This window comes from Nerophis lumbriciformis, linkage group LG24 (genome assembly GCF_033978685.3).
Source record: "Nerophis lumbriciformis linkage group LG24, RoL_Nlum_v2.1, whole genome shotgun sequence".
NCBI classification, from domain to species: domain Eukaryota; kingdom Metazoa; phylum Chordata; class Actinopteri; order Syngnathiformes; family Syngnathidae; genus Nerophis; species Nerophis lumbriciformis.
Window position 1 is genome coordinate 14,960,001 of NC_084571.2, and position 27,500 is coordinate 14,987,500.

General features: G+C 37.3%; 1 protein-coding gene across 1 annotated transcript in view; it reads right to left on the reverse strand.

Moving 5' to 3' along the window:
• Positions 1 to 27,500, reverse strand: part of ppl (periplakin) — a 43,199-nt gene that overhangs the window by 12,979 nt on the left and 2,720 nt on the right. Inside the window, exons 2-13 of the mRNA XM_061981637.1 lie at positions 21,003 to 21,102; positions 18,807 to 18,961; positions 18,571 to 18,691; positions 16,866 to 16,991; positions 16,750 to 16,791; positions 14,489 to 14,650; positions 12,882 to 12,989; positions 12,699 to 12,794; positions 6,015 to 6,137; positions 5,795 to 5,941; positions 4,643 to 4,794; positions 1,740 to 1,840 (exon numbers count right to left, since the gene is read on the reverse strand). Of these exons, the coding sequence (XP_061837621.1) occupies positions 1,740 to 1,840; positions 4,643 to 4,794; positions 5,795 to 5,941; positions 6,015 to 6,137; positions 12,699 to 12,794; positions 12,882 to 12,989; positions 14,489 to 14,650; positions 16,750 to 16,791; positions 16,866 to 16,991; positions 18,571 to 18,691; positions 18,807 to 18,961; positions 21,003 to 21,102 (1,433 nt within the window). The remainder of the gene's footprint in view (positions 1 to 1,739; positions 1,841 to 4,642; positions 4,795 to 5,794; positions 5,942 to 6,014; positions 6,138 to 12,698; positions 12,795 to 12,881; positions 12,990 to 14,488; positions 14,651 to 16,749; positions 16,792 to 16,865; positions 16,992 to 18,570; positions 18,692 to 18,806; positions 18,962 to 21,002; positions 21,103 to 27,500) is intronic.

The window sequence follows — 27,500 nt, forward strand, 5'->3', positions numbered from 1 at the left end:
TATATATATATATATACACATATATGTAAATACCAGTAACGTGCAGTCAGGGGAGGCAGGTGAGGCGGGGCCTCACGTGCCATCATGGAAAGAAAAAAAATGTAAAAAGAAAAAAAATTAATCAAATTGTTATATGTATCCAGTGATTATACTATAAAGTTATTTTCCATTTAACTTCACCAGTTTTAGTTTATTTTGATTCAAAATCGCTGAATTTTCACATTTGCCGTTCAAATACTGAGAAGAGGCTTGCAGTGAGTCACCAGCCAGTTGTGCCTCACCATGGATTGCGCAATGACTCGGCTAACTGCTGGCCTGCTGTGCAGTGAGACCGTATTGCTATATGAATTATATTATACATTTCCATAGTTTAGTTAGCTGAGGTATATAATGTACAGTGTATTTTGTCAACAACTGTATGTGTGTAACGTATTTTTTGTGCTGAGCAATCATAAAACGGCTGCGAAGACGCACTGGGTGAGGGTCGCAGTAATCCCGCCTCCTGGTGGTAGAGGGCGCTAGTGATCCCAGAGATCATTCTTGCGACTACTCGGCTGCAGAAGAAGTGACAACAAGCAGCAACAGTTAGCAGCGATTGTTTATTTTTTCCTCTTGCCTGGACTATTAACATGGAGGATTACATATCTAAAATAAAACAGTTTTCTAAACTAGACTTTCAATCGAAGCAAGAGGTAATAATTTTTTAAAACTGAAGAAAAATAAGGAAGACTTCTATAAACAAGTTATCGATGTTTTTGTTCAAAAGGAGCGGCGCATAGACTTCATTTATAAGTGAAGGTAAGTCTATAATAATGTTTTTTTATTAAATGTGCTTTTTTGTGTGCTACAGTTTGTATGTGTAAAGTTAAAGTTAAGTTAAAGTACCAATGATTGTCACACACACTAGGTGTGGTGAAATTTGTCCTCTGCATTTGACCCATCCCCTTGCTCACCCCCTGGGAGGTGAGGGGAGCCGTGGTCAGCAGCGGTGCCGCGCCCGGGAATCATTTTTGGTGATTTAACCCCCAATTCCAACCCTTGATGCTGAGTGCCAAGCAGGGAAGAATGCTGGTATGAGCTGTTAAACATAACCCGTTAACTGCTGCCAATCAAATGGTGAATAAGATACTCTTTAGGGTTCATATGTTTGTAAATTTGACTGTGATGAAGTCAGTGCCTCACCAGCCATGAACCTCACTGCACGTCACTGGTATATACACCTACACATATATATGGACATTAAAATTTGGTTTTATATATATATATATACACATACATACATGTATGTATGTATGTATGTATGTATGTATGTATGTATGTATGTATGTATGTATGTATATATATATATATATATATATATATATATATATATATATATATATATATATATATATATATATATATATATATATATATATACACATATACACATATGGACATTAAAATTGGGTTTTGTATAGATATTGTATATATATGGACAATAATATTTGGTTTTATATATATATATATATATATATATATATATATATATATATATATATATATATATATATATATATATATATATATGTGTATATATATGTATATATATGTATATATATTTATTTATACATATATTAAATACAGTTAACAATTGTTGGTGTGTACAAGTAAGGGGAGTGTCGCTTGCATCGATACCCAGGATAGTGTCAGCACATGAGGTGTGAATAATATGACAGAAACAGACATGGCGAATGTACCTGCACCACCACTGGCCTTCTTCAGCTCATCAAAACGCTTTAGCAGAGCTCCTTTGCTGTCTCCCATCTTCTGCTTGACAGCATTCTGCTGTGCAGCCAAGCTGTGAGCACACAACGTGGCAAACGTTAATAAAGAAACCATCTCTTTTCACAATGCATTGCACTTCTATCTTGTTTATGCCACCATCTAGTGGTCCAAGTCACATATGTTGCGCTCATAGGGTATTGTCCCTGCCCCATTTACTGAGCTATTTGCGCACACGCCAAAAGTCAACAACTTTTTTTATCTTATGAACAATTTTTCCCACTAATTAAGCAATCAAACCTATTTTTACTTCATTGTCAACACATTTATGTTGGTATGATATTTTATTTGGTATGCTTCTCAAAAACACCTTGCAAAAAGTTCTATATACACAAATGTACATTTCAAAAATGTACATTTACAATAAAATGTACTGTATTTCAATCTGAAGTCCCTTACAATGATAAAAAAAAACATACATTCTTGACTGTTTTGTTGTATTTGTTCTCCACTTGTTTCTTGCTTACTTTATTTTGTTATGTTTTTTTTATTGCTATTCTGCATCTGTTGATAAATAATGTTATAAAAAAAAACATTTTTCCAAAAGAGACATTTAAAAACAGTTTAAAGCATGAAGTGACAATGTCAAATCATCGTCAACTACATTTTAAAAATGAAAATAATTTCTATCCATCCACGTTGTTCATTATTCAAATTTGAAACTTTCATTTTAGCTTTGACTCTTGGTTATATTGTCATAGCTAAAAAATACTGTTAACCGAAATTAATTTTGCTAGCCAAGTAACTTTACTGCTGATATTGTGTTATTCTTGCAATGTTTTTTACGACTTGAAGTCGGCAAACTGTAGCAGCACAGCAGGAAATTGTGCAATCGCTAGGTGGTTAAGCTTTTTTGATTTACATTTTTGATTTTAATGTTTTTTAGCTAGTTGGTTAAGCTTTTTCATTTATTTATTTTTTCAATATATTTTTTTAGCTAGTTGGTCAAGCTGTTTTTAATTAAAGTTTTTTATTTGAATGTTTTTTAACTAGTTGGTTAAGCCTTTTCTTTTTTTTGTAATTTCAATGTTTTTTTTTAGCTAGGTGGTTAAGCTTTTGTGTTTTTTATTTTAATGTTTTGTTTTAAGCTTGGTGGTTAAGCTTTTTTTTAATGTTTTTTTTTAGGTAGGTGGTTAAGCTTTTGTATTTTTTATTTTAATGTTTTGTTTTAAGCTTGGTGGTTAAGCTTTTTTTTTTAATGTTTTTTTTAGCTAGGTGGTTAAGCTTTTGTATTTTTTATTTTAATGTTTTGTTTTAAGCTTGGTGGTTAAGCTTTTTTTTTAATGTTTTTTTTTTAGGTAGGTGGTTAAGCTTTTTAATTTTTTTTATAAACATTTTTTTTAGCTAGGTGGTTAAGCTTTTGTATTTTTTATTTTAATGTTTTGTTTTAAGCTTGGTGGTTAAGCTTTTTTTTTAATGTTTTTTTTTTAGGTAGGTGGTTAAGCTTTTTAATTTTTTTATAAACATTTTTTTTAGCTAGGTGGTTAAGCTTTTTTTAATGTAACTTTTTTCTTTGAATGTTTTTTTAGCTAGTAGGTTAAACTTATTTATTATTTTTTAATTTCAATGGGGTTTTTTTTAGGTTGGATGGTTAAGTTTATTTTATTTGTAATTGTAATGTTTTTTTTTAGCTTGGTGGTTAAGCTTTTGTTATTTTTTATTTTAATGTTTTTTTTAGCTAGGTGGTTAAGCTTCTTTTATTTTTTATTTTAATGTTTTTTTTTAGCTAGGTCATTAAGCTTTTTGAATGTTTTTTAATTCATGTTCTTTTTAGCAAGGTGGTTAAGCTTTTTCTATTTTAATATTTTTCTTTAGCTAGGTGGTTAAGCTTTTTTATTTTTTTCAAAATATATATTTTTTTAGCTAGGGGGTTAAGCTTTTTTTTAAAAGTTTTTTATTTCAATGTTTTGTTTTTTTAGCTATGTGTATAAGCTTTTTAATTTTTAATTTAAATGTTTTTTTTTAGCTAGGTGGTTAAGCTTTTTTATTGTTTTTTTTTAGCTAGGTTGTTAAGCTTTTTGAATGTTTTTAAATTCAAGTTTTTTTTAGCTATGTGGTTAAGCTTTTTTAATTTTAATATTTTTCTTTAGCTGGGTGGTTAAGCTTTTTTTTCAAAATATATTTTTTTTTAGCTAGGTGGTTAAGCTTTTTTTAATAAAGTTTTTTATTTTAATGTTTTTTTTTAGCTATGTGGTTAAGCTTTTTTAATTTTTAATTTTAATGTTTTTTTTAGCTAGGTGGTTAAGCATTTTTTATTTATTTTAATTATTTATTTTTTTAGCTAGGTGGTTAAGTTTTTTTTAATTTAACTGTTTTGTTTGAATGTTTTTTTTATTTCAATGTTTGTTTTTTTTAGCTAGATGGTTAAGCCTTTTTTATTTATTGAGTTCGCTTTAGCAGCTTTGCAGAAATACCATATACACTGTGGAAAAATATGAATATATACACTTTTGGTTTCGCTCTCATTTTTCATGAGCTAAACTCAAAGGTCAAAAATTTGTGTGGAGAGCGTTTTGCATTTTTCCCATCAGGCTTTGTAATGGGTGAAATGTTTAATTTTTTTATGGTGCATGGTGCACAAAGTTCAGTGGGCAGGTGTGTTGACATTTTGCGTTGGTTATTTATTTTTATTTTTTTGCACCATGACTGGGGAAGGTTGTTTGCAATCCGGTCATATAAATGAATGCTGTGGACTCGTAGAGCTTAGTTAATGGTCCTTAACCTGAATTACTAGCGTTGTCCACTGGATGGTGAAATTATAGCAGTATCTAAATTGACAGACCATGACAATTAATAAAATCTGATTGTACAAACTGACTTGTCAGAGATGGCCACTGCCTCCGCGTCGGTCGGGGGAATGGTGAAGCAGATGGCAGGAGCAGACAACGTCTGTCCACTTGCGTCCTTCACGTCCCACTTGGCTCCGTTGTTGCGCAGCAGAGTGTATCTGCTGCCCCGTGCAATTTGCCCCTGCAGCCATTGAAAAAGTGCAAGGCGTCATTTGTGTCATCGTTTAAAAAGTATTGAGTAAGTCTTCCAGTCGGTGGTGACGAGGGACAGAATTATCAATGAATGCCAAAAGCAGGATAAAAATACAGAAGTTTAGACCAGAGTATGTCGTTTCTTGATGCGGAAAGACATTATTGTCTCTTGTGTTCATGCCAGTGTAGTATCTGCTAGTCTAAGAAATAACATGTTTTGCCGGCCAGTTTTTATAAACCGTAGCCCATGGTCTTGTTTTTTACGACTTGAAGTTGGCAAACTGCAGTAGCACAGCAGGAAATTGTGCAATCGCTAGGTGGTTAAGCTTTTTTAATTTACGTGTTTTATTTGAATGTTTTTTAGCTAGTTCGTTAAGCTTTTTAATTTTTTTTTAATTTCAATGTTTTTTTTTAGCTCAGTGGTAAAGCTTTTTTAATTTTTAATTTTAATGTTTGTTTTTTTTAGCTAGTTGGTTAAGCTTTTTTATTTAATAACATGTTTTGCCGGCCTGTTCTTATAAACAGTAGTTCGTGGTCTTGGGCAGGTAATAAAGTGTGACATGCGCAGGTGGACAATATACACTTCACAATAGCAAGGCGAGGCCGAGCCCAGACAGTTCTCCATACTTTGAAATTAATATGTTTAAAACGATCAAAATATGTAAATATTACATGTTATTATGAATGTTACTACTTTAGATATATACTCACATCATGTATATATTACATGTTATTATTAATGTTACTACTTTACATATACACTTTCAGCGTGTATAAAAAACCTTGATGGAGGTTTTTTGATGTTTTTTAGAGCGCTTTATAAGCAGAATAGAGCGACTTCCATTAGCGTCATTGTTAGCTGACTTTTGTTAGCGTTTATTGTAGTTTCCCTTCAAGTGGTGTCTGATATTTCAGACACCAGAACAGAAGACCAGTGATAAAGAGTTTGGACTGTTCCCAGGTGTGAACATGACGCCAGGTCTAAGTACCTCATCCGTGTCAAACTCGCACATTGACTCAATGGGAAGAATCTTTTGGGGAGTCTCTCTTCGGTACTTCAGGGGCGAAACTTGCAGGCCACGCTTCTGAAGAGCTTTGGTCCTCTCGTCCAAGTGCTGCATGGCCTTGGATTGGTCCTGCAGAGGTAAGAACGTTCAGTTTGGGCGTAGGACCTGGGTACAATTTTGGCGCTGCGATAACAAAACTCACATCCAGCTCTCGGATCAGAGCCTCCATCTGGTACACATCTTTGAACTCGGGGTTGTACTTCTGCTTGACCTCAGTGTCCAAGCGCTTCAGCAGGTCTTGGGTGTCACGCGCCTCCTTGTGGAACTGAACACACAAACATGGACGCTTGTAAACAAAAACATGCGAGCGGACTGACTGTGGATGTGCACCTGGTCAGGTGCAACTAGACTTGTCACCATACCACAGTTTCATAGTCCATGTGAATTTCCATCATTCTTGATATTTATTTGATACCTTGATAAAAATAAAAACCCATGTACTTTTCAATTTACTACTTTATTGAAAAGTATTTAAGATCTTTGCAACAACAGAATTTAAATGTCGGTATGAGCTGCCAAGAGGTAACAAAAGAACATCAGTGTTTCTATAACCTCCCAGGTTGGCTTGTGGTGGCGGATCTACGCTCTTATTATGAAAACAAACAATACTGGGCCCCATTCAGCAATCGTTCTTCAGAACAAATTTTGTTCTTAGGGCCACTTACGAAGTTTTTAATGAGATTTTTGTATTCACCAATGTTTTCTTAGCTGGGATTTGTTCGTAGGTAAGAACAAAATCTACAAGTGCTCTAGAGAACTCTTAGAGTGGCCTATTTATTCTTAAGTGTGACATCCATCCATCCATTTTCTACCGCTTATTCCCTTCGGGGTTGCGGGGAGCCTATCTCAGCTACAATCGGGTGGAAGGCAGGGTACACCCTGGACAAGTCGCCACCTCCTCATCACAGTTAAATGTGAGAATTTCCCTTATTTCTATTGTCTAATGTTACATTAATATCATATATATATATATATATATATATATATATATATATATATATATATATATATATATATATATATATATATATATATATATATATATCCATCCATCCATCCATCCATCCATCTTCTTCCGCTTATCCGAGGTCGGGTCGCGGGGGCAGCAGCTTAAGCAGGGAAGCCCAGACTTCCCTCTCCCCAGCCACTTCGTCCAGCTCCTCCCGGGAGATCCCGAGGCGTTCCCAGGCCAGCCGGGAGACATAGTCTTCCCAACGTGTCCTGGGTCTTCCCCGTGGCCTCCTACCGGTCGGACGTGCCCGAAACACCTCCCGAGGGAGTCATTCGGGTGGCATCCTGACCAGATGCCCGAACCACCTCATCTGGCTCCTCTCGATGTGGAGGAGCAGCGGCTTTACTTTGAGCTCCCCCCGGATGACAGAGCTTCTCACCCTATCTCTAAGGGAGAGCCCCGCCACCCGGCGGAGGGAACTCATTTCGGCCGCTTGTACCCGTGATCTTGTCCTTTCGGTCATGACCCAAAGCTCATGACCATAGGTGAGGATGGGAATGTAGATCGACCAGTAAATCGAGAGCTTTGCCTTCTGGCTCAGCTCCTTCTTCACCACAACGGATCGATACAGCGTCCGCATTACTGAAGACGCCGCACCGATCCGCCTGTCGATCTCACGATCCACTCTTCCCCCACTCGTGAACAAGACTCCGAGGTACTTGAACTCCTCCACTTGGGGCAAGATCTCCTCCCCAACCCGGAGATGGCACTCCACCCTTTTCCGGGCGAGAACCATGGACTCGGATTTGGAGGTGCTGATTCCCATCCCAGTCGCTTCACACTCGGCTGCGAACCGATCCAGTGAGAGCTGAAGATCTTGGCCAGATGAAGCCATCAGGACCACATCATCTGCAAAAAGCAGAGACCTAATCCTGCATCCACCAAACCAGATACCCTCAACGCCTTGACTGCGCCTAGAAATTCTGTCCATAAAGGTTATGAACAGAATCGGTGACAAAGGGCAGCCCTGGCGGAGTCCAACCCTCACTGGAAACGGGTCCGACTTACTGCCGGCAATGCGGACCAAGCTCTGACACTGATTGTACAGGGAGCGAACCGCCACAATAAGACAGTCCGTTACCCCATACTCTCTGAGCACTCCCCACAGGACTTCCCGGGGTACACGGTCGAATGCCTTCTCCAAGTCCACAAAGCACATGTAGACTGGTTGAGCAAACTCCCATGCACCCTCAAGGACCCTGCCGAGAGTATAGAGCTGGTCCACAGTTCCACGACCAGGACGAAAACCACACTGTTCCTCCTGAATCCGAGGTTCGACTATCCGGCGTAGCCTCCTCTCCAGTACACCTGAATAGACCTTACCGGGAAGGCTGAGGAGTGTGATCCCACGATAGTTGGAACACACCCTCCGGTTCCCCTTCTTAAAGAGAGGAACCACCACCCCGGTCTGCCAATCCAGAGGTACCGCCCCCGATGTCCACGCGATGTTGCAGAGTCTTGTCAACCAAGACAGCCCCACAACATCCAGAGCCTTAAGGAACTCCGGGCGGATCTCATCCACCCCCGGGGCCTTGCCACCGAGGAGCTTTTTAACTACCTCGGCAACCTCAGCCCCAGAAATAGGAGAGCCCACCACAGATTCCCCAGGCCCTGCTTCCTCATAGGAAGACGTGCTGGTAGGATTGAGGAGGTCTTCGAAGTATTCCCTCCACCGATCCACAACATCCGCAGTCGAGGTCAGCAGAACACCATCCTCACCATACACGGTGTTGACATTGCACTGCTTCCCCTTCCTGAGGCGGCGGATGGTGGTCCAGAATCGCTTCGAAGCCGTCCGGAAGTCGTTTTCCATGGCTTCCCCAAACTCCTCCCATGTCCGAGTTTTTGCCTCCGCGACCGCCGAAGCCGCACATCGCTTGGCCTGTCGGTACCTGTCTGCTGCCTCCGGAGTCCTATGAGCCAAAAAAGCCCGATAGGACTCTTTCTTCAGCTTGACGGCATCCCTTACCGCTGGTGTCCACCAGCGGGTTCTAGGATTACCGCCACGACAGGCACCAACCACCTTGCGGCCACAGCTCCAATCGGCCGCCTCGACAATAGAGGCACGGAACATCGTCCACTCGGACTCAATGTCTAGTGCCTCCCTCGTGACATGTTCAAAGTTCTTCCGGAGGTGGGAATTGAAACTCTCTCTGACAGGAGACTCTGCCAGGCGTTCCCAGCAAACCCTCACAATGCGTTTGGGCCTGCCAGGTCTGTCCGGCATCCTCCCCCACCATCGCAGCCAACTCACCACCAGGTGGTGATCGGTAGAAAGCTCCGCTCCTCTCTTCACCCGAGTGTCCAAAACATGAGACCGCAAATCCGATGACACAACTACAAAGTCGATCATGGAACTGCGGCCTAGGGTGTCCTGGTGCCAAGTGCACATATGGACACCCTTATGTTTGAACATGGTGTTTGTTATTGACAATCTGTGACGAGCACAAAAGTCCAATAACAAAACACCACTCGGATTCAGATCCGGGCGGCCATTCTTCCCAATCACGCCTCTCCAGGTTTCACTGTCGTTGCCAACATGAGCGTTGAAGTCCCCCAGTAGAACGAGGGAATCACCCGGGGGAGCACTCTCCAGTACTCCCTCGAGTGAATCCAAAAAGGGTGGGTAATCTGAGCTGCCGTTTGGCGCGTAAGCGTAAACAACAGTCAGGACCCGTCCCCCCACCCGAAGGCGGAGGGAGGCTACCCTCTCGTCCACCGGGTTGAACTCCAGCGTGCAGGCTTTGAGCCGGGGGGCAACAAGAATTGCCACCCCAGCCCGTCGCCTCTCACTGCCGGCAACGCCAGAGTGGAAGAGAGTCAAGCCTCTCTCTCGAGAGAACTGGTTCCAGAGCCCTTGCTGTGCGTCGAAGTGAGTCCGACTATATCTAGCCGGAACTTCTCCACCTCACGCACTAGCTCAGGCTCCTTCCCCCCCAGCGAGGTGACGTTCCACGTCCCAAGAGCTAGCTTATGTAGCCGAGCATCAGACCGCCAAGTGTCCTGCCTTCGGCTGCCACCCAGCTCACACTGCACCCGACCTCTATGGCCCCTGCTATGGGTGGTGAGCCCATTGGAGGGGGGACCCACGTTGCCTCTTCAGGCTGTGCCCGGCCGGGCCCCATGGGGACAGGCCCGGCCACCAGGCGCTCGCCATCGTGCCCCACCTCCGGGCCTGGCTCCAGAGGGGGGCCCCGGTGACCCGCGTCCGGGCGAGGGAAATCTGGGTTCCTTGCTTGTGTTCTTCAGAGAGGTCTTCGATATATATCCATCCATCCATCCATCCACTTTCTGGAGCCTATCTCAGCTGCATTCGCGCGGAAGGCGGTGTACACCCTGGACAAGTTGCTACCTCATCGCAGGGCGAACACAGATAGACAGACAACATTCACACTCACATTCACACACTAGGGCCAATTTAGTGTTGCCTATCAACCTATCCCCAGGAGCATGTTTTTGGCGGTGGGAGGAAGCCGGAGTACCCGGAGAGAACCCACACAGTCACGGGGAGAACATGAAAACTCCACACAGATCCGTGAAGCACATGCACTAACCCGTGTTCCACCGTGCTGCCCTATATATATATATATATATATATATATATATATATATATATATATATATATATATATATATATATATATATATATATATATATATATATATATGTATATATACATATATATATATGCAGTATATATATATATATATATATATATATATATATATATATACACATATACACACATATATATATATATATATATATATATATATATATATATATATGTGTATATATATATATATATATATATATATATACTGTATATATATATATGTATATATACATATATATATACAGTATATATATATATATATATATATATATATACACATATATATATATATATATATATATATATATATATATATATATATATATATATATATATATATATATATATATATATATATATATATATATATATATATATATATATATATATATATATATGTCTTAATAAGGTTATCCAAAAAATAGTGCTCGATACCGTAGTAGAGCACAATATATGTATGTGTGGGAAAAAAATCACAAGACTATTTCATCTCTACAGGCCTGTTTCATGAGGGGGGGGGGTTCCCTCAATCATCAGGAGATGATTGAGGGAACCCCCCCCTCATGAAACAGGCCTGTAGAGATGAAATAGTCTTGTGATTTTTTTCCCACACATACATATATATATATATATAGATAGATAGATAGATAGATACATAGATATAGATATAGATATATATATATATATAGAGAGAGAGAGAGAGAGAGAGATACATTGATAGATATATAGATAGATAGATAGATATAAATAGATATCTATCTATCTATCTATGTATATTTGTGTACATTAGTTCTCTTCTAATGTACACAAAGATAGATAGATAGATAGATAGATAGAGAGAGAGAGATAAGACAGACAGACAGACATATAGCAAAACGAGCAATATATAGACATTTCAAAATACCGTGTGTGCGCGCGCACACACACGCACACACACACACACACCAACACACACGCTCACACACGCACACACACACACGCACATACACGCAAGCACACGCTCACTCACACGCACACACACGCATGCTGCAAGATGCCGCAGATCGTGCGCTGGGGAGGGAGCGCAAATTTCACGACCATATGTCGACCTATTTCCCCAAAGTGACGAATATTTATCTGAACACTTTCGGCAGTGCACCCCTTTCTTAAATTTACGTTTTGACATTATGTATTTCCCCCGCGGGATAATACAAATTTCTCTTCTGTAATCTGTTTGTGTTTTCTTTTTTTTCTGCCGGAATTGTGCCCTTATATGGGGAATTAAGGGCGTTTACCTGTGCAAATTACGGAATTTAGGGTGTTTACCTATGCATATTGGGGAAATAAGGGCGTGTTTATATGCAAATTATGATAGACACGCACTCGCTAACCATTTGGCATTCAGCAACTTAAGAACAGGGCCCTGCGATGAGGTGGCGACTTGTCCAGGGTGTACCCCGCCTCCCGCCCGATTGTAGCTGAGATAGGCTCCAGCGCCCCCCGCGACCCCGAAGGGAATAAGCGGTAGAAAATGGATGGATGGATAGATGGAACTTAAGAACAGAAGGTGGGAACAATTGGGCCACTTAAGAACACGTCATGAATTTGAATGGACTCCTCTTAGGAAATCACTTAGGAAGAAAGATAAGAGGAAAAGTTAGGAACTTATTGCTGAATGGGGCCCACTGTGCTTATAAATATGATCTTAATAACAACAACAATATTTTACATTGTAAAAAGAGCATCAGTGTTCTATAAACCCCCAGTTGTGCTTGCGGTGGCGGATTTACGCTCTTATTATGAAAACAAACAATACTGTGCTTACAAATATGGTCTTAACAACAACAACAATATTTTACATCGTAAAAAGAGCATCAGTGTTCTATAACCCCCCCAGGTGGGCTTGCGGTGGCAGATTTATGCTCTTATTATGAAAACAAACAATACTGTGCTTACAAATATGGTCTTAATAACAACAACAATATTTTACATCGTAAAAAGAGCATCTGTGTTCTATAAACCCCCAGGTGGGCTTGTGGTGGCGGATCTACCCTCTTACAATAAAAACAAACAATACTGTGCTTATAAATATGATAATAATAACAAGGCACACCCCTCTTTCACGTTTAATATGTAGCTCTTCTGGCTAGATACAGCTGCTGGAAGGTTGGTTGGTATCGACTTGGTATCTAAGTGTCGATACTTGTGTGTGTCTCACCTTGTGGTATTCGTCCATGTGCTTCAGGTGGTTTTCCTCACAGATGAGCAGGTTCAAGTACTCCTTCCAGTCGGCGTGCACCGCCTCCATATGAGCCTGATAAACAGCATCCAAATATCTCCTTGTACATGCTGCTGTGTAAATAAATATTGGACATATATATGGTATTTATATTTATGCTACCTCGATGACGTTGGCCCCTGGGTGCTTTGCAGCAATCATCTTCTCGCCGTCTTCGTTGAGCTTGGTGATCGTCGCCTCTTTGTTCTCCAGACATTTGCCAATAAAGTTCTGTTGGGACAAGATCACTTTATTTGGAGTCATCTTTTAAATCAAAGGTGTCCAAACGTTTTCTACATTAAAGATACTAAAACCATGCTAATTGTTAGCATGCTAAACTATCTTTAGTTAAAAAGTTAAAGTTAAAGTACCCATGATTGTCACACACACACTAGGTGTGGCGAAATTATTCTCTGCATTTGACCCATCACCCTTGATCACCACCTGGGAGCTGAGGAGAGCAGTGAGCAGCAGTGGTGGCCGCGCCCGGGAATAATTTTTGGTGATTTAACCCCCAATGCCAACCCTTGATGCTGAGTGCCAAGCAGGGAGGTAATGGGTCCCAATTTTATAGTCTTAGGTATGACTCGGCCGGGGTTTGAACTCACGACCTACCGATCTCAGGGCGGACACTAACCACTAGGCCTAAATTAGGCATTTTCAAGCATAAAAATGGCTAAACTAAGTAGAAATACTGTAGTATTAACCACTAAACGAGACCAAAACAATCAGACCGTGTAGTATCGTGGCCACTGATTGGCTTAGCATCAGGCAGCATAACAGCACTAACATTAGCATGCTAACTTTTTCTTTTAGCCAATTTTGGTACTTGACACATGCTGACTGTCAGCATGCAAACATTAGTGAGCTAACTTTTTAACTAACTTTGCAACCTAACACCTCAGAGTCATCTACGGTAACTTGACGCATGCTAACATTAGCATGCTAAGTTTTTAGCCAATTTGGCAGCCAAAAACTTCAGAACCATTTAACTTGACACATGCTAACTATTAGCATGCTAACATTAATAGGCTAACTTTTGAACTAATTTTGCAACCGAACACCTCAGAGTCGTTTAACTTGACACATGCTAACTGTTAGCATGCTAACATTAGTGTGCTAAATTTTGAATCAATTTAACATAACTTTAGCATGCTAACTCTTTTAGCCAATTTTACCACCGAACACCTCAGTGATAACTTGGTACTTGACATATGCTAACATTAGCATGCTAACGTTAGCTAATTTTTACATTTATACGCTTCATAGTCATATGACGTGCTTGACACATGCTGTTTGCGTGCTAACATAAGCGTACTGTCTTTTTAACTAATTTTGCAACCGAACACCTCAGAGTCGTTTAACTTGACACACGCTAACTGTTAGAATGCTAACATTAGTGTGCCAACGTTAAGCCAATTCTGCAGCTGAACACCTCAGTCATTTAACTTGTGACAGCATAACTTTAAGCATGCTAACATTAGAATTCTAGCATATTAACTTTAGCATGCTAACTGTATTAGCCAATTTTGAAACCGAACATTTCAGAGTCATAACTTGGTACGTGACATTTGCTAACATCAACATGCTAGCTCTGTTCGCTAATTTTACATGTGCACGCTTCATAGTCATATGACGTACTTGACACATGATAACTGTTAGCATGTTAAAATTAGTATTCTAGCATATTAACTTTAGCATTAAATACAATAAATAGTAGTAGTAAGCACCTCATACTGCCTCTGGCGGGCGGGGTAGTCCAAGTTGGCGTCACTCCAGTCGTAGTTGATTCTCTCCTCAGCCTGCTGGTCCATCCAATACAGCTCGTTGGTGCACCGCTGCATATAGTTACGCAGGCTCAGCAGGTGGCGCTGACGGTCGCTGGAAAGGGCCTTTGGGGGGAAAAAAGAACATGTTTTTGCAAAACAGCTTCCACACTTTTAGTAAACATACAACCAACCATATGGTATTCAACATGTGGGGAAAGGCGAAAACACCCATAATGTTAGCAAGCTAGCAGTTAGCAAGATAGCACGCTGGTACCAAAAAGACAATCTACGTTGATTGTACTACATGCCATGTACATTTTGAAGTATGCAATCTATTAAAAGAATATGGATATTAGGTCAAATGCTAACAGTTAGCAAGTATGCTACCCTCTGGCATGAAGGCTGTGTATCGGCTAGCTACTGTCGTGATTTCACATCATGCCATTTAAGTTTGCACTATTTCAAATGACAAACATTTATAAAATGCCCACACTAAGCGCTTTAAGTCCGAAGACAGTTCTGTGGTGATTTTACATCATGCCATGTTGTCAAGTGCTAACAGTTAGCAGGCGACCACCTAGCAAAATAGGCCATTTAATAGTGTTTTTTCATGTCATGTGACTAAAATAGCTTAAATGTTAAAATGCTAACAGCGAGGAAGCACCAAGTAAAGAACGTTTTGACGCTGGAATTGTTGAAGTCAGCTGAAAAGTGTGAGAATTGTACGAATTCTCAAACTCAAAGTGAAAATTGTGTTACTTACAATATGGCTTTACAAGAAGAGTGGGAGTTTTTGGGGTGCGTAAAATTGCTAGTCTGATAAACGGAATGGTTTCATGTTGGAATCAGTTGAAGAATGTCAGAAAATTATAAAAACGGTATTAAACTGTCTTTGTTATCATTGTTATCGCAACACATACTGTCTGCCTAAAATAAGGAAAATGGCCATTAGAGCACATCAAAGGTGATCTGTGAGCTAACGAAATATGAGTACAGTATTAGTGAATGAGCTCAAAAAGTACTTAAACACACATTCAAATCTTAAAACCAAAGTTTTTATTTTTTAAATGTTAATGTGTCTTGATTTCATGTTAGCATTTTTGCTAGCTAGCGATTAAGGTCTGTATAGTAGCTGCTAGTCTAGGAAACAACATGTTTTTCATATGGTGAAGGATTACATTCCTCCTGGAGCATTGATTGTACAACATGCCATGTACATTTTGAAGTATGCAATTTATTAAAAGAATAATGGATATTCAGTTGATATAACAGTTAGTATGCTACCCTCTGGCATGAAGGCTGTGTATCGGCTAGCAACTGTCGTGATTTCACATCATAGCATTTAAGTTTGCACTATTTCAGATGAGAAATATTTATAAAATGCCCACACTAAGCGCCTTAAGTGTCAAGACAGTTCTATGGTGATGTTGTTGTAAAATGCTAACATGCTAAAAGTTAGCAGGCTACCACCTGGCAAAATGGGCCGTTTTATAGTGTTTTTGCATCATGTGGTGTACATTTGACATGACTAAATTAGCTGAAATGTTAAAATGCTAACAGCGAGAGCATGATGGCACTAAGTAAAGAACGTTTTGATGCTGGAATTGTTGAAGTCAACTAAAAAAATGTGAGAATTGTACGAATTCAAGCTCAAAGTGAAAATTGTCTTACTTAAAAGCGGAATTACTAGAAAAGTTGGATTTTTTTGTTAGTCTGATAAACGGAATGATTTCATGTTGGAATCGGTTAAAGAATGTCAGAACAATGTTATTAAACTGTCATAATTGTTATCGCAACATTTACTGTCTGCCTGAAAGAAGGAAATGGCCATTTGAGCACATCAAAGGTGATCTATGAGCTAACGAAACATGAGTACAGTATAATTGAATGTGCTCAAAAAGTACTTAAACACACATTCGAATCTTAAACCCAAAGTTTTTATTTTTGGAATGCTAATGTGTTAATGTTAGCATTTATGCTCGTTAGCGATTAAGGCGTGTAGTATCTGCTAGTCCAGGAAACAACATGTTTTGCATATGGTGAAGGATTAGATTCCTCCAGTCAGTTCTTGTAAACTTTGTTGTTATGGGCAGGTCATAAAGTGTGACATGCACAGGTGGATGGCGCACGCTACACGAAAGCAAGGCTTCGGGTCCTCCTTTAGTAACGGTCTTAATGCTTAGATGCACAAACATGAGCAGGGTGATGTGGGATTTCATTACCAGAAGTTTGTTGTACTTCATCTGGAGGCCGCTGATATATTCCTGCAGAAATACACACCGTTGTTAATGGCAACAAGAAGAAAAAAGTCGAGTTGACTATGATGACGACTTGGTACCTTGTCACCGCCAGCAGAAATGTGAGGAGCCAAAGCCTCCACCTCACTGTGGAAAATGTTGTGGTCCTCCACCTCGTTCTCCACCGATGGAAGGTCCTGACCAAAGCCTTTGTTGCTCAGGTTGGCCTGAGAAGACATGAAGTTGCGTGTGAGACATCTTTTCATCCGGCCACATTTCTTCTTCTTGTTTTGTTGTGACCCAGAGTTCCCTCTTTTTTCCCTCACATATATACATATATGTAGGCCTTCCCATACTAAATTATATTCCATAAACCCGTCTCTTCTAGAAACGTTCTGGTTGCTGCTCACTACCCCTTTGAGAGTAACCTCCTTCTGTCCATGTCTTCTAATGTCTTCTCTTAGTTTTCTCATTTCTCTACTGTATTTCCCACAATGGATGTTCCACTGACTCTACCTCATTGCAGCTGTCACATAATCCTGTTGGGTGTTTTATAAGGTGTAATGACTTATTCAAGATTCCTCTTTTGTGCTCCCCCTTACAGTTCTTCCCGCTCCTACTGTGTTCTAAATTGCATTAAAGTGTCTTCCTGTTGTACTCATGTCCCAGTGTGATTACCACTCTTTCAAACGATTTCCTTTACTGCCTTACTGAGAGGTACCGCTCTGTGCTGCTCTAGCGTGAGTGTCTGCTTTGCCAGCTGATCGGCCAATTCATTGCCCTTATGCTTGACTCCACCTTCTAAAGCTCTCAATCACTCAAGCTAACTTTATTTGTATAGCCCTTAATCAAAGGTGCTTCAAAGGACTTTACAAACCACAATGACTGATCTGAAGGGAAAAACTCCAAAATCTCAAAATTGGAAAAAGAAAAAATGAAAAAAAGCTAAGCATCGTCCTGTTTCCTGTACTTAGTGAAATACGTAAACGGACAAAAACAATTAGGTGGAAAAGATGAAAGCTGGGTGCCGCCGTTGTTCGCTCAAGACGGTGGACTTGGCCAAAAGGTGACAACTTTTATTTACTAAAAATAAATAAACAAGTAGCTCAACTTAAGATCTTAATCAGTTCTACGATCGAACTTATAACTCAAATCGACATCGCCCATTGAAATGAATACAAATTAATTTAATCCATACTTATCCCTACAAAACTTTATAATTTTAACATGGAACATTCCTTTTAAAAATGATAATGCTAGCGAGTAAGACCGGTTGTTAAGGGCGGATTTGACGGGATTCACCACGCCTACTAGCTATCCCCAAAAAACTAGCTTGCTTCACACACAGCATAAAATGTTTGGTGGACAAAATGAAACAAAGAAGGAATGGCATAAAACACGTCTTTCTGTGGCAGCGTCGGAGAAAGTTCTACATGTACACAAACTACGGTGAGTTCAAGGACCGCCGAAATTAGTAGGACAAAACGGCGCTCGCCAAATACTCTCATCAGTGAAGCATGAACACAAACATATTAAATAGTGGGCTTTCTAACAATTAGAAAGGTTTGTGTCATGTTTGTCAAAATATATATTTTTTTCAACCATCTTTTTCCCTTTTCATACATGTTTGAAAAAACCCCAGGGAGCCACTCGGGCGGCGCTAAAGCCCCGTACTAGTGCAATAAATCACACATTTCAAACTGTGACTGGTGAATTTGTCCTTCTCTACGAAAGAATGAATGCCGACTTGTATTTGAAGTCAGACAGTTTTGATTGGACGTGTCAGCTGACTCCGCCGCCACCTACCAGCTTCTCATCCATCATGTTGCCCCAGTTGATGGTGGGCACCCCCTCGGTGCGGCTCAGTTGGTAGATACGCTCATGGTCCTCTCTCAGCTTGTTCACTCGCTCACGGAGCTGCCTCATGCTGCACACACACGCACACGCACGCACGGACACGCACACACACGCACACACACACAGAGTTTTCAGTGTAAAAGGAGTGTGGCCTGGAGGAGCCTCCTGAGAAGAGCGGGACTCACTCCTTGCCGATCATCTCAGCCTGAGGGTGCTGGAGGTGCTTGGCGTTGACCGCGTCCTGGTCCAAGCCCACCAGCAGCTCCAGAGAGTTGAGGAGTCGCTTGTTGGTGTCCTCCTGGTACAGCGGCGCTTTGCCCTCGTTGATCTTGCTAACATCCTGCCCACAAACACAAGGAAGTCATGAAGAGTGACAACGTAGGAGACATATGTGTGAGTGGAACTTAAATGCTTGAATGTCCAGGGTAAGTGGAATGTGTGGATTTTGGAACGGTTCAAATCGGATGAGAAATGTGGGATATGGAGAAGTTTGTATATTGCCCATTCATTGTCAATGGGGAGAATTCCTGGTAATTCCGGGTAATCAGGGAATTTTCATAACCAGCAAACATGATGGCTTGAATGTCCAGGGTGAGTGGAGTGTGTGGATGCTGGAACGGTTTAAATTGCTTGAAAATGTGGGATATGCAGTAGATTGTATATTTCCCATTCATTGTCAATGGGAAGAAAATGACCGGAAATTCTGTAAAAACCGGGAAAACATGTTTTGCAATCTCAAAAATAGATTTACAAATATACGTATATTTATACAAATTCTTGATTTATTTTTATGTCACATTTTTATATTTATAAATATTATTTGTATATATTTTCAAATCTCAAAAATGTATTTACAAATACACGTTTATTTATACAAATGATTTATTTATTTGTATATCACATTTGTATTTGTACTTGTATATTTATTAATATATGCATACGTATTAATATCATATTGATATAAATAAGTTGATGTGAGACAATTCTACTTCCATACAAATCGGATGCGAAATGTGGGATATGCAGTCGATTGTATATTTCCCATTAATTGTCAATGGGGAGAAAATTACTGGAAATTCTGTAAAAAACTGGAATTTTGGGAAAGGGAAAACATGTTTTGCGTTCAAAATGTGAAGATTCGTGTGGGTGGATGGTTGAAAGGTCGGAATCAGGTAAAAAAAATGGTGCAAAATTTTGGCAATTGCATAACTATAAATATGTCCATTCATTAAATGGCAATTTCCTGGAAATTTGGGAACAAATCTATATCATGTATTGGTTTGGAAAATGAAAAATATTAGTTGTGTCAAAAAAAAAAAAAAAGATTTTCAGATTAATCGCGATTCTTATTTGTAACGATTCTTAATCGATTTAAAAAAATAAAAAATAAAAAATTCAATCTGTCCTGACCAGCCATTTAGACAATCATATTGTTGATGAGATTATCTAAATCTGCTGTACACATTTACTTTGGAAAAGAGAAATGTTGGATACTTCTCCCGTTGCCTAATTTGCTTTATTAAATGTTTGGGTAGAATTTTATTCAACAAAAACTGTTTTCTTTTAAGTAATGTAGAAATGTATCAGAACATTTTATCTATTTTATGGAGGAATGTAGTTCATTATAGAACTGACACCCAATGTTATTAAAAAAGTATTGATTTTGAATTGTTTTGAAACGAGAATCGATCCAGGATCGAATCGTTACCCCGAAAAATCTAATCGAATCGTGTGGTGCCCAAAGAGTCACAAGTTCAACCCTAAAAAAATATCAAAATGACCCCTTACGCTTTCTTTTTCAAGTTTGAACACCCCTAATCTAATCATGTAGCGACGTTAATGTGTCTTGTACTCGTGATAGCACTAAAAACTTTAAAGCAAGCTAGTGATTAGTGGCGCTAGCTTCTAGCTAGTGATTAGTAATGATGTGCGATACCACCGATTTCCTTTTTGATCCAATACCGGGTAAAATTCAGGCTGGTATCAGAGATACCGATCCGATACTTTGTGCAAATATACCTAATGTGTGTGGTAAAATGTGAAAAGTTGTGTGTTTCAAGTGTCGCTGCTCTTGCGGAATCATCTTCAAAATATAAAATCACAGGGCGAAAGAAATGATGGCGTTCTTCTGTACTAAATGTGTTCTCCTATTTATGTTCAACTGTCTCTCACACATCCCGTTTATAACACTCATACAAGATAAAGTAGTTCCCACCAATCACGTATCATTTTGACAAGATCTCAATGATTTCCTTCACATTGTCTTCCTGTTTATGATATTCATTAGCTCGAATAACTAAAGTATCCAAAGTATCGATATTTTGATTTGAGAATCCATATTGGAGCATAAAGATCTGGAATCGGCAGTATCGAAATTGTACCTTGTTGAGGTTCTGCTCCACATCGTAGATGTTCTTCTCCACTTTGTCAGCATTCCTCTGCAGTTTCTCGATCAGACTGGTCAGTTCCGTGGAAGTGATACTAGAAGACCAGAGTGAGGAACATTATCTTCACGTCAGGACTAGGATGAAAAAAAACTATCTTTTTAGCCTTTAGACTTCAGCCTTTAGACTTTATTGAGGGTCCTAACTGCACACTACATTCATACATACTACATATACACATACTACTATGTAAACATACTACTATGTAAACATACACCATGTACACATACAATGTAAACATACTACTATGTAAACATACACCATGTACACATACCACATGTACACATACTCCCATGTAAACATACTACCATGTACACATATTACATGTACACATACTACCAGGTACTGCAGTAAAGTACAATTAGTAGAATCCCAATTAGCTATCAAAAGCGAGCGTCACAATATTCAGAAGCTACGATATTTAAGTTTGTTTTGTGTTAATTGGTCGTCATGACGAGCGATTTTAAAACAAACAAAACATTCTGAACACGGCTACTGTACATTTTGGAAATATATTAACTTTCTAATTATGAAGAATGTAGCAAAATGTAGTTAAGTCCATTTGTCGCTAGTCTGACATTGTACTTTACAAGCTACAGCCGCGTAAGGTAGCTCATATGACGAGCAAATTTAGAATGATAAAACAACATTCTAATCATGGCTAAAGTACCATTTTTAAATATATTAGCTGTCTAATCATTCATGAAATGTAGTAAATTGTAGTTAAGTCCATGTGTTGCTAGTCTGACCTTGTAATTTACTAGCTAGAGCCACGTTAGCTAGCTTGTAGGCAGAGCTGTTTAAGAATAATACAAAACATTCGAAACATGACTAAATTACATTCTGAAAGTATGTTAGCTGTCTAATTATGGAAGAAATGTAGTATATTGTAGTGAGGTTTGTTTGCTGCTAGTCTGACATCGTAGTTTACTAGCTGCAGCCGTGTTAGCTAGCTCATATGACGAGCCATTTTAGAATAATAAAAAACTTTGTAAAAATTACGAAATTACATTGTGTAAATATATTGGCCATCTAATTATGATGAAATGTAGTAAATTATAGTGAAGTTTTTTGCTGCAAGTCTGACATCGTAGTTTGCTAGCTACAGCCTCGTTAGCTAGCTCATATGACGAGCCATTTCAAAATAATACAAAACATTCTAAACATGATTAAATTACATTGTGGAAAAAGACTAGATGTCTAATTATGAATGAAATGTAGTAAACTGTGGTGAAGTTTTTTGCTGCTAGTCTGACATCGTAGTTTACTAGCTGCAGCCGTGTTAGCTAGCTCATATGACGAGCCATTTTAGAATAATAAAAAACTTTGTAAAAATTACGAAATTACATTGTGGAAATATATTGGCCGTCTAATTATGATAAAATGTAGTAAATTATAGTGAAGTTTTTTGCTGCAAGTCTGACATCGTAGTTTGCTAGCTACAGCCTTGTTAGCTAGCTCATATGACGAGCCATTTCAAAATAATACAAAACATTCTAAACATGATTCAATTACATTGTGGAAAAAGACTAGATGTCTAATTATGAATGAAATGTAGTAAACTGTGGTGAAGTTTTTTGCTGCTAGTCTGACATCGTAGTTTACTAGCTGCAGCCGTGTTAGCTAGCTCATATGACGAGCCATTTTAGAATAATAAAAAAGTTTGTAAAAATTACGAAATTACATTGTGGAAATATATTGGCCGTCTAATTATGATAAAATGTAGTAAATTATAGTGAAGTTTTTTGCTGCAAGTCTGACATCGTAGTTTGCTAGCTACAGCCTTGTTAGCTAGCTCATATGACGAGCCATTTCAAAATAATACAAAACATTCTAAACATGATTCAATTACATTGTGGAAAAAGACTAGATGTCTAATTATGAATGAAATGTAGTAAACTGTGGTGAAGTTTTTTGCTGCTAGTCTGACATCGTAGTTTACTAGCTGCAGCCGTGTTAGCTAGCTCATATGACAAGCCATTTTAGAATAATAAAAAACTTTGTAAAAATTACGAAATTACATTGTGGAAATATATTGGCCGTCTAATTATGATAAAATGTAGTAAATTATAGTGAAGTTTTTTGCTGCAAGTCTGACATCGTAGTTTGCTAGTTACAGCCTCGTTAGCTAGCTCATATGACGAGCCATTTCAAAATAATACAAAACATTCTAAACATGATTAAATTACATTGTGGATAAAGACTAGATGTCTAATTATGAATGAAATGTAGTAAACTGTGGTGAAGTTTTTTGCTGCTAGTCTGACATCGTAGTTTACTAGCTGCAGCCGTGTTAGCTAGCTCATATGACAAGCCATTTTAGAATAATAAAAAACTTTGTAAAAATTACGAAATTACATTGTGGAAATATATTGGCCGTCTAATTATGATAAAATGTAGTAAATTATAGTGAAGTTTTTTGCTGCAAGTCTGACATCGTAGTTTGCTAGTTACAGCCTCGTTAGCTAGCTCATATGACGAGCCATTTCAAAATAATACAAAACATTCTAAACATGATTAAATTACATTGTGGATAAAGACTAGATGTCTAATTATGAATGAAATGTAGTAAACTGTGGTGAAGTTTTTTGCTGCTAGTCTGACATCGTAGTTTGCTAGCTACAGCCTTGTTAGCTAGCTCATATGACGAGTCATTTCAAAATAATGCAAAACATCCTAAACATGATTAAATTACACTGTTGAAATAGATTAGCTGTCTAATATATGATGAAAGTAGCAAATTGTAGAGAAGCTAATAGCTACAGCCGTGTAAGTTAGCCTGTTAGCCTTTTAGTAAATTAAAACTACATTCAAAGCATTGATTGAATTGTCGTAGCTAAAACACGAGCGTCATTTCTATGAAAATCAATCATGCTTGTAATGACTCTCATTAGGTGTGGAGCGTGTTTGGGGCCACATTTGTTTCAAAGGTCAAACACGCCTCAGCACTTAAACCTTTCCCTTCAAGCGATTGTTTGCAGGTTGCTGAAAGTTTCATTTGCCAAACTAAAAAAGACAAGAACTTGTTTATTGTTGGTTTAACTGAACATTTTGAGTCTGATCTACTAAATAAAGTGTATTAAAACACCTGATAGCGCGCAAAGAGGATTTATTCATCCGTTAAGAAGCACAGTCCATTTAGTCTTCATGAATATGCAGAATATATGCTGATTATGCATTATTCTTGTACGGGATATGCAAATATACTGATTAATATTAGTCTTGTCACACAAACACAACATAAAACCTTCAAAAGTACATTTCCTTTATTTGGAAGCAAGTGTGTGTGTCCGTGCACTCTCCCACACACACCATGACAGCAAGGTGATAATAGGATAATAATAATGAGATGATAATAAGGGTGTGTCTGCTCCGAGATAGGAAGGAAGCAGAAACCAGCCGGGCCGGTTTGTTGTCAGGTGTGTCTTTTTTTATCGTCTCCTCCCAAGAAACATTAAAAAGCCATAAAAAGTAGATTATTGAATGAACCAAAGAGGTTTTTTTTTACACAGGCTGTGTATGAGTGTAACATCTCAGCTTTAAATTCAGTGCAAAAAAAGCTATGTGCAAAAAAATTAAGTGCAAGAAAAGTTATGTGAAAAAAAATTCAGTGCAGAAAAAGTTATGTGCAAAACATTCAGTGCAAAAAAAGTTATGTGCAAAAGAATTCAGTGCAGGAAAATTTGTGTGCAAAGAAATTCAGTGCATAAAAAGTTATGTGCAAAAAAATTAAATCCAACAAGTTATGTGCAAAAAAATTCAATGCAAAAGTTATGTGCAAAAAATTCAATGCAAAAAATTGTGCAAAAAAATTCAATGCAAAAAGTTATGTGCAAAACAATTCAGTGTATAAAAAGTCATGTGCAAAACATTTCAATGCAAAAAAGGTATGTGCACAAAAATTCAGTGCAAAAAAAGTTATGTGCAAAAAATTCAGTAAAGAAGAAGTTCTGTGCAAAAAAATCAGTACAGAAATATTTATGTGCAACAAAATTCAGTGCAAAAAAAGCTATGTGCAACAAAATTCAGTGCAGAAAAAGTTAAGTGCAACACAATTCAGTGCAGAAAGAGTTATGATCAAAAAATTAAGTGCAGAAAAAATTAAGTGCAAAAAAATTTCAGAGCAAAAAAAGTTATGTGCAACAAAATGTTATTAGCAAAACAATTCAGTGCAAAAAAAGTTATGTGCAACAAAATTCAATGCAAAAAAAAGTTATGTTCAACAAAATTTAGTGCAGAAAAAGTTATGAGCAAAAAAGTCAGTGCAGAAAAGGTTATATGCAAAAAAAATTCAGTGGCAAAAAGTTGAGTGCAAAATTTTTTTTATGTGCAACAAAATTCAGTACATAAAAAAGTTATGTGCAACAAAATTCAGTGCATAAAAAAGTTATGTACAAAAAAATTGAGTGCAAAAAAATGTGTTGCTTCAAGACCTATTTCGATCCCACTTTGATTCCTGAATTGGCGATTAAGAAAACATAAAGATGACATACAAATGACAAAGATGGCATAAATATGACAACAAAATGACATAAAGTGACATAAAGATGACATAAAACTGTGACATTACGAAAACATAAAAATGACATAAAGATATGATATAAATAGGCAAAAAAATGGCAAAGATGGCATATAGATGACATAAAGATGATATAAAATGATATACAGATGACATAAAGTTGTCATGAACATGACATAAAGATGATATAATGATGACATAAAGATTACATAAATATGACATAACTATGACATCAAAATGACAAAGATGAAATAAAGAGACAGATATTACAAATATATATGATACAAAATGACTTAAATATGACATAAATATGATATAAAATGAGATAAATATGACATATATAATATAAAATGACATTAATATGATATAAAATGACATAAATATGACATAAAGATGACATAAATATGATATAAAATGACATGAATATGACATATACATGATATAAAATGACATAAAGATGACATATATATGATATAAAATGACATAAATATGACATAAAGATGACATATATATATGAGATAATGATGACAAATACAACATTAATATTATATAAACTTACATGAAGATGAAATAAAGAGACAAAGATTACATACATATGATATAAAATGACATAAAAATTACATATATGGCATAAATATGATATACAATTACATAAAAATTACATATATATGATATGAAATTATTTGAAAAATTACATTAAAATTACATATATATGATATGAAATGACAAAGATAAAATAGATATTATATAAAGATGACATAAATCTGATAAAAAATTACATAAAAATGACAAAGATGACATAAAGATGACATATATATGATATAAATCACATAAAGATGACAAAGATTACAAAAATATGATATAAAGATGACATATATATGATATACAATGACATATATATGACATAATATGACATAAAGATGACATAAATATGATATAAAGATGACATAAATATGACACAAAGATGACATATATGATATAAAGATGGCATAAAACTGACATAAAGATGACAAGGATGACATAAATATGATATAAAGATGACATAAAAATGAAATAAAGATGACATAAATATGACACAAAGATGACATAAATATGACATAATAATGACATATATATATGATATAAAATTACATTAAGATGGCTTAAATATGATATAAAGATGACATAAAAATGACATAAAGATGGCATACATATGATATAAAGATGACATACGTATGACATGCATATGATATAAAATTATATATATATGATATAAAATGACATAAATATGACATAAAGATGACATATATATGATATAAAATGACATAAATATGAGATTAATATGACATAAAGATGACATATACATGATATAAAATGACATAAATATGAGATTAATATGACATAAAGATGACATATATATGATATAAAATGACATAAATATGAGATTAATATGACATAAAGATGACATATATATGATATAAAATGACATATGTATGACATAAATATGACATAAAGATGACATATATATGATATAAAATGACATAGGTATGACATAAATATGATATAAAATGACATAAATATGACATAAAGACAGTGTTGGGTTAGTTATTGAAAACCAATAACTAGTTGTAGTTACTAGTTACTTTATTTCCAAAGTAACTCAGTTACTAACTTAGTTACTTACACCAAAAAGTAATGTGTTACTGTGAAAAGTAACTATTTAGTTACTTATTTTTTTCTTCTTCTTTTTTTTAAGGCTCCCATTAATGCCCTTTTAGCCTTCATTTCAGTACTGTTATTGCACTGGAGAATAATACAATGTGTTGATCAACTTGACATGCATTTGCATCACTGAACTCTGCTAAGCAATGTGCTCTACATACAACACACAAAGACAAAGATATGTTTCAAAGGCCAATTTATTTCAAGCCAGAACA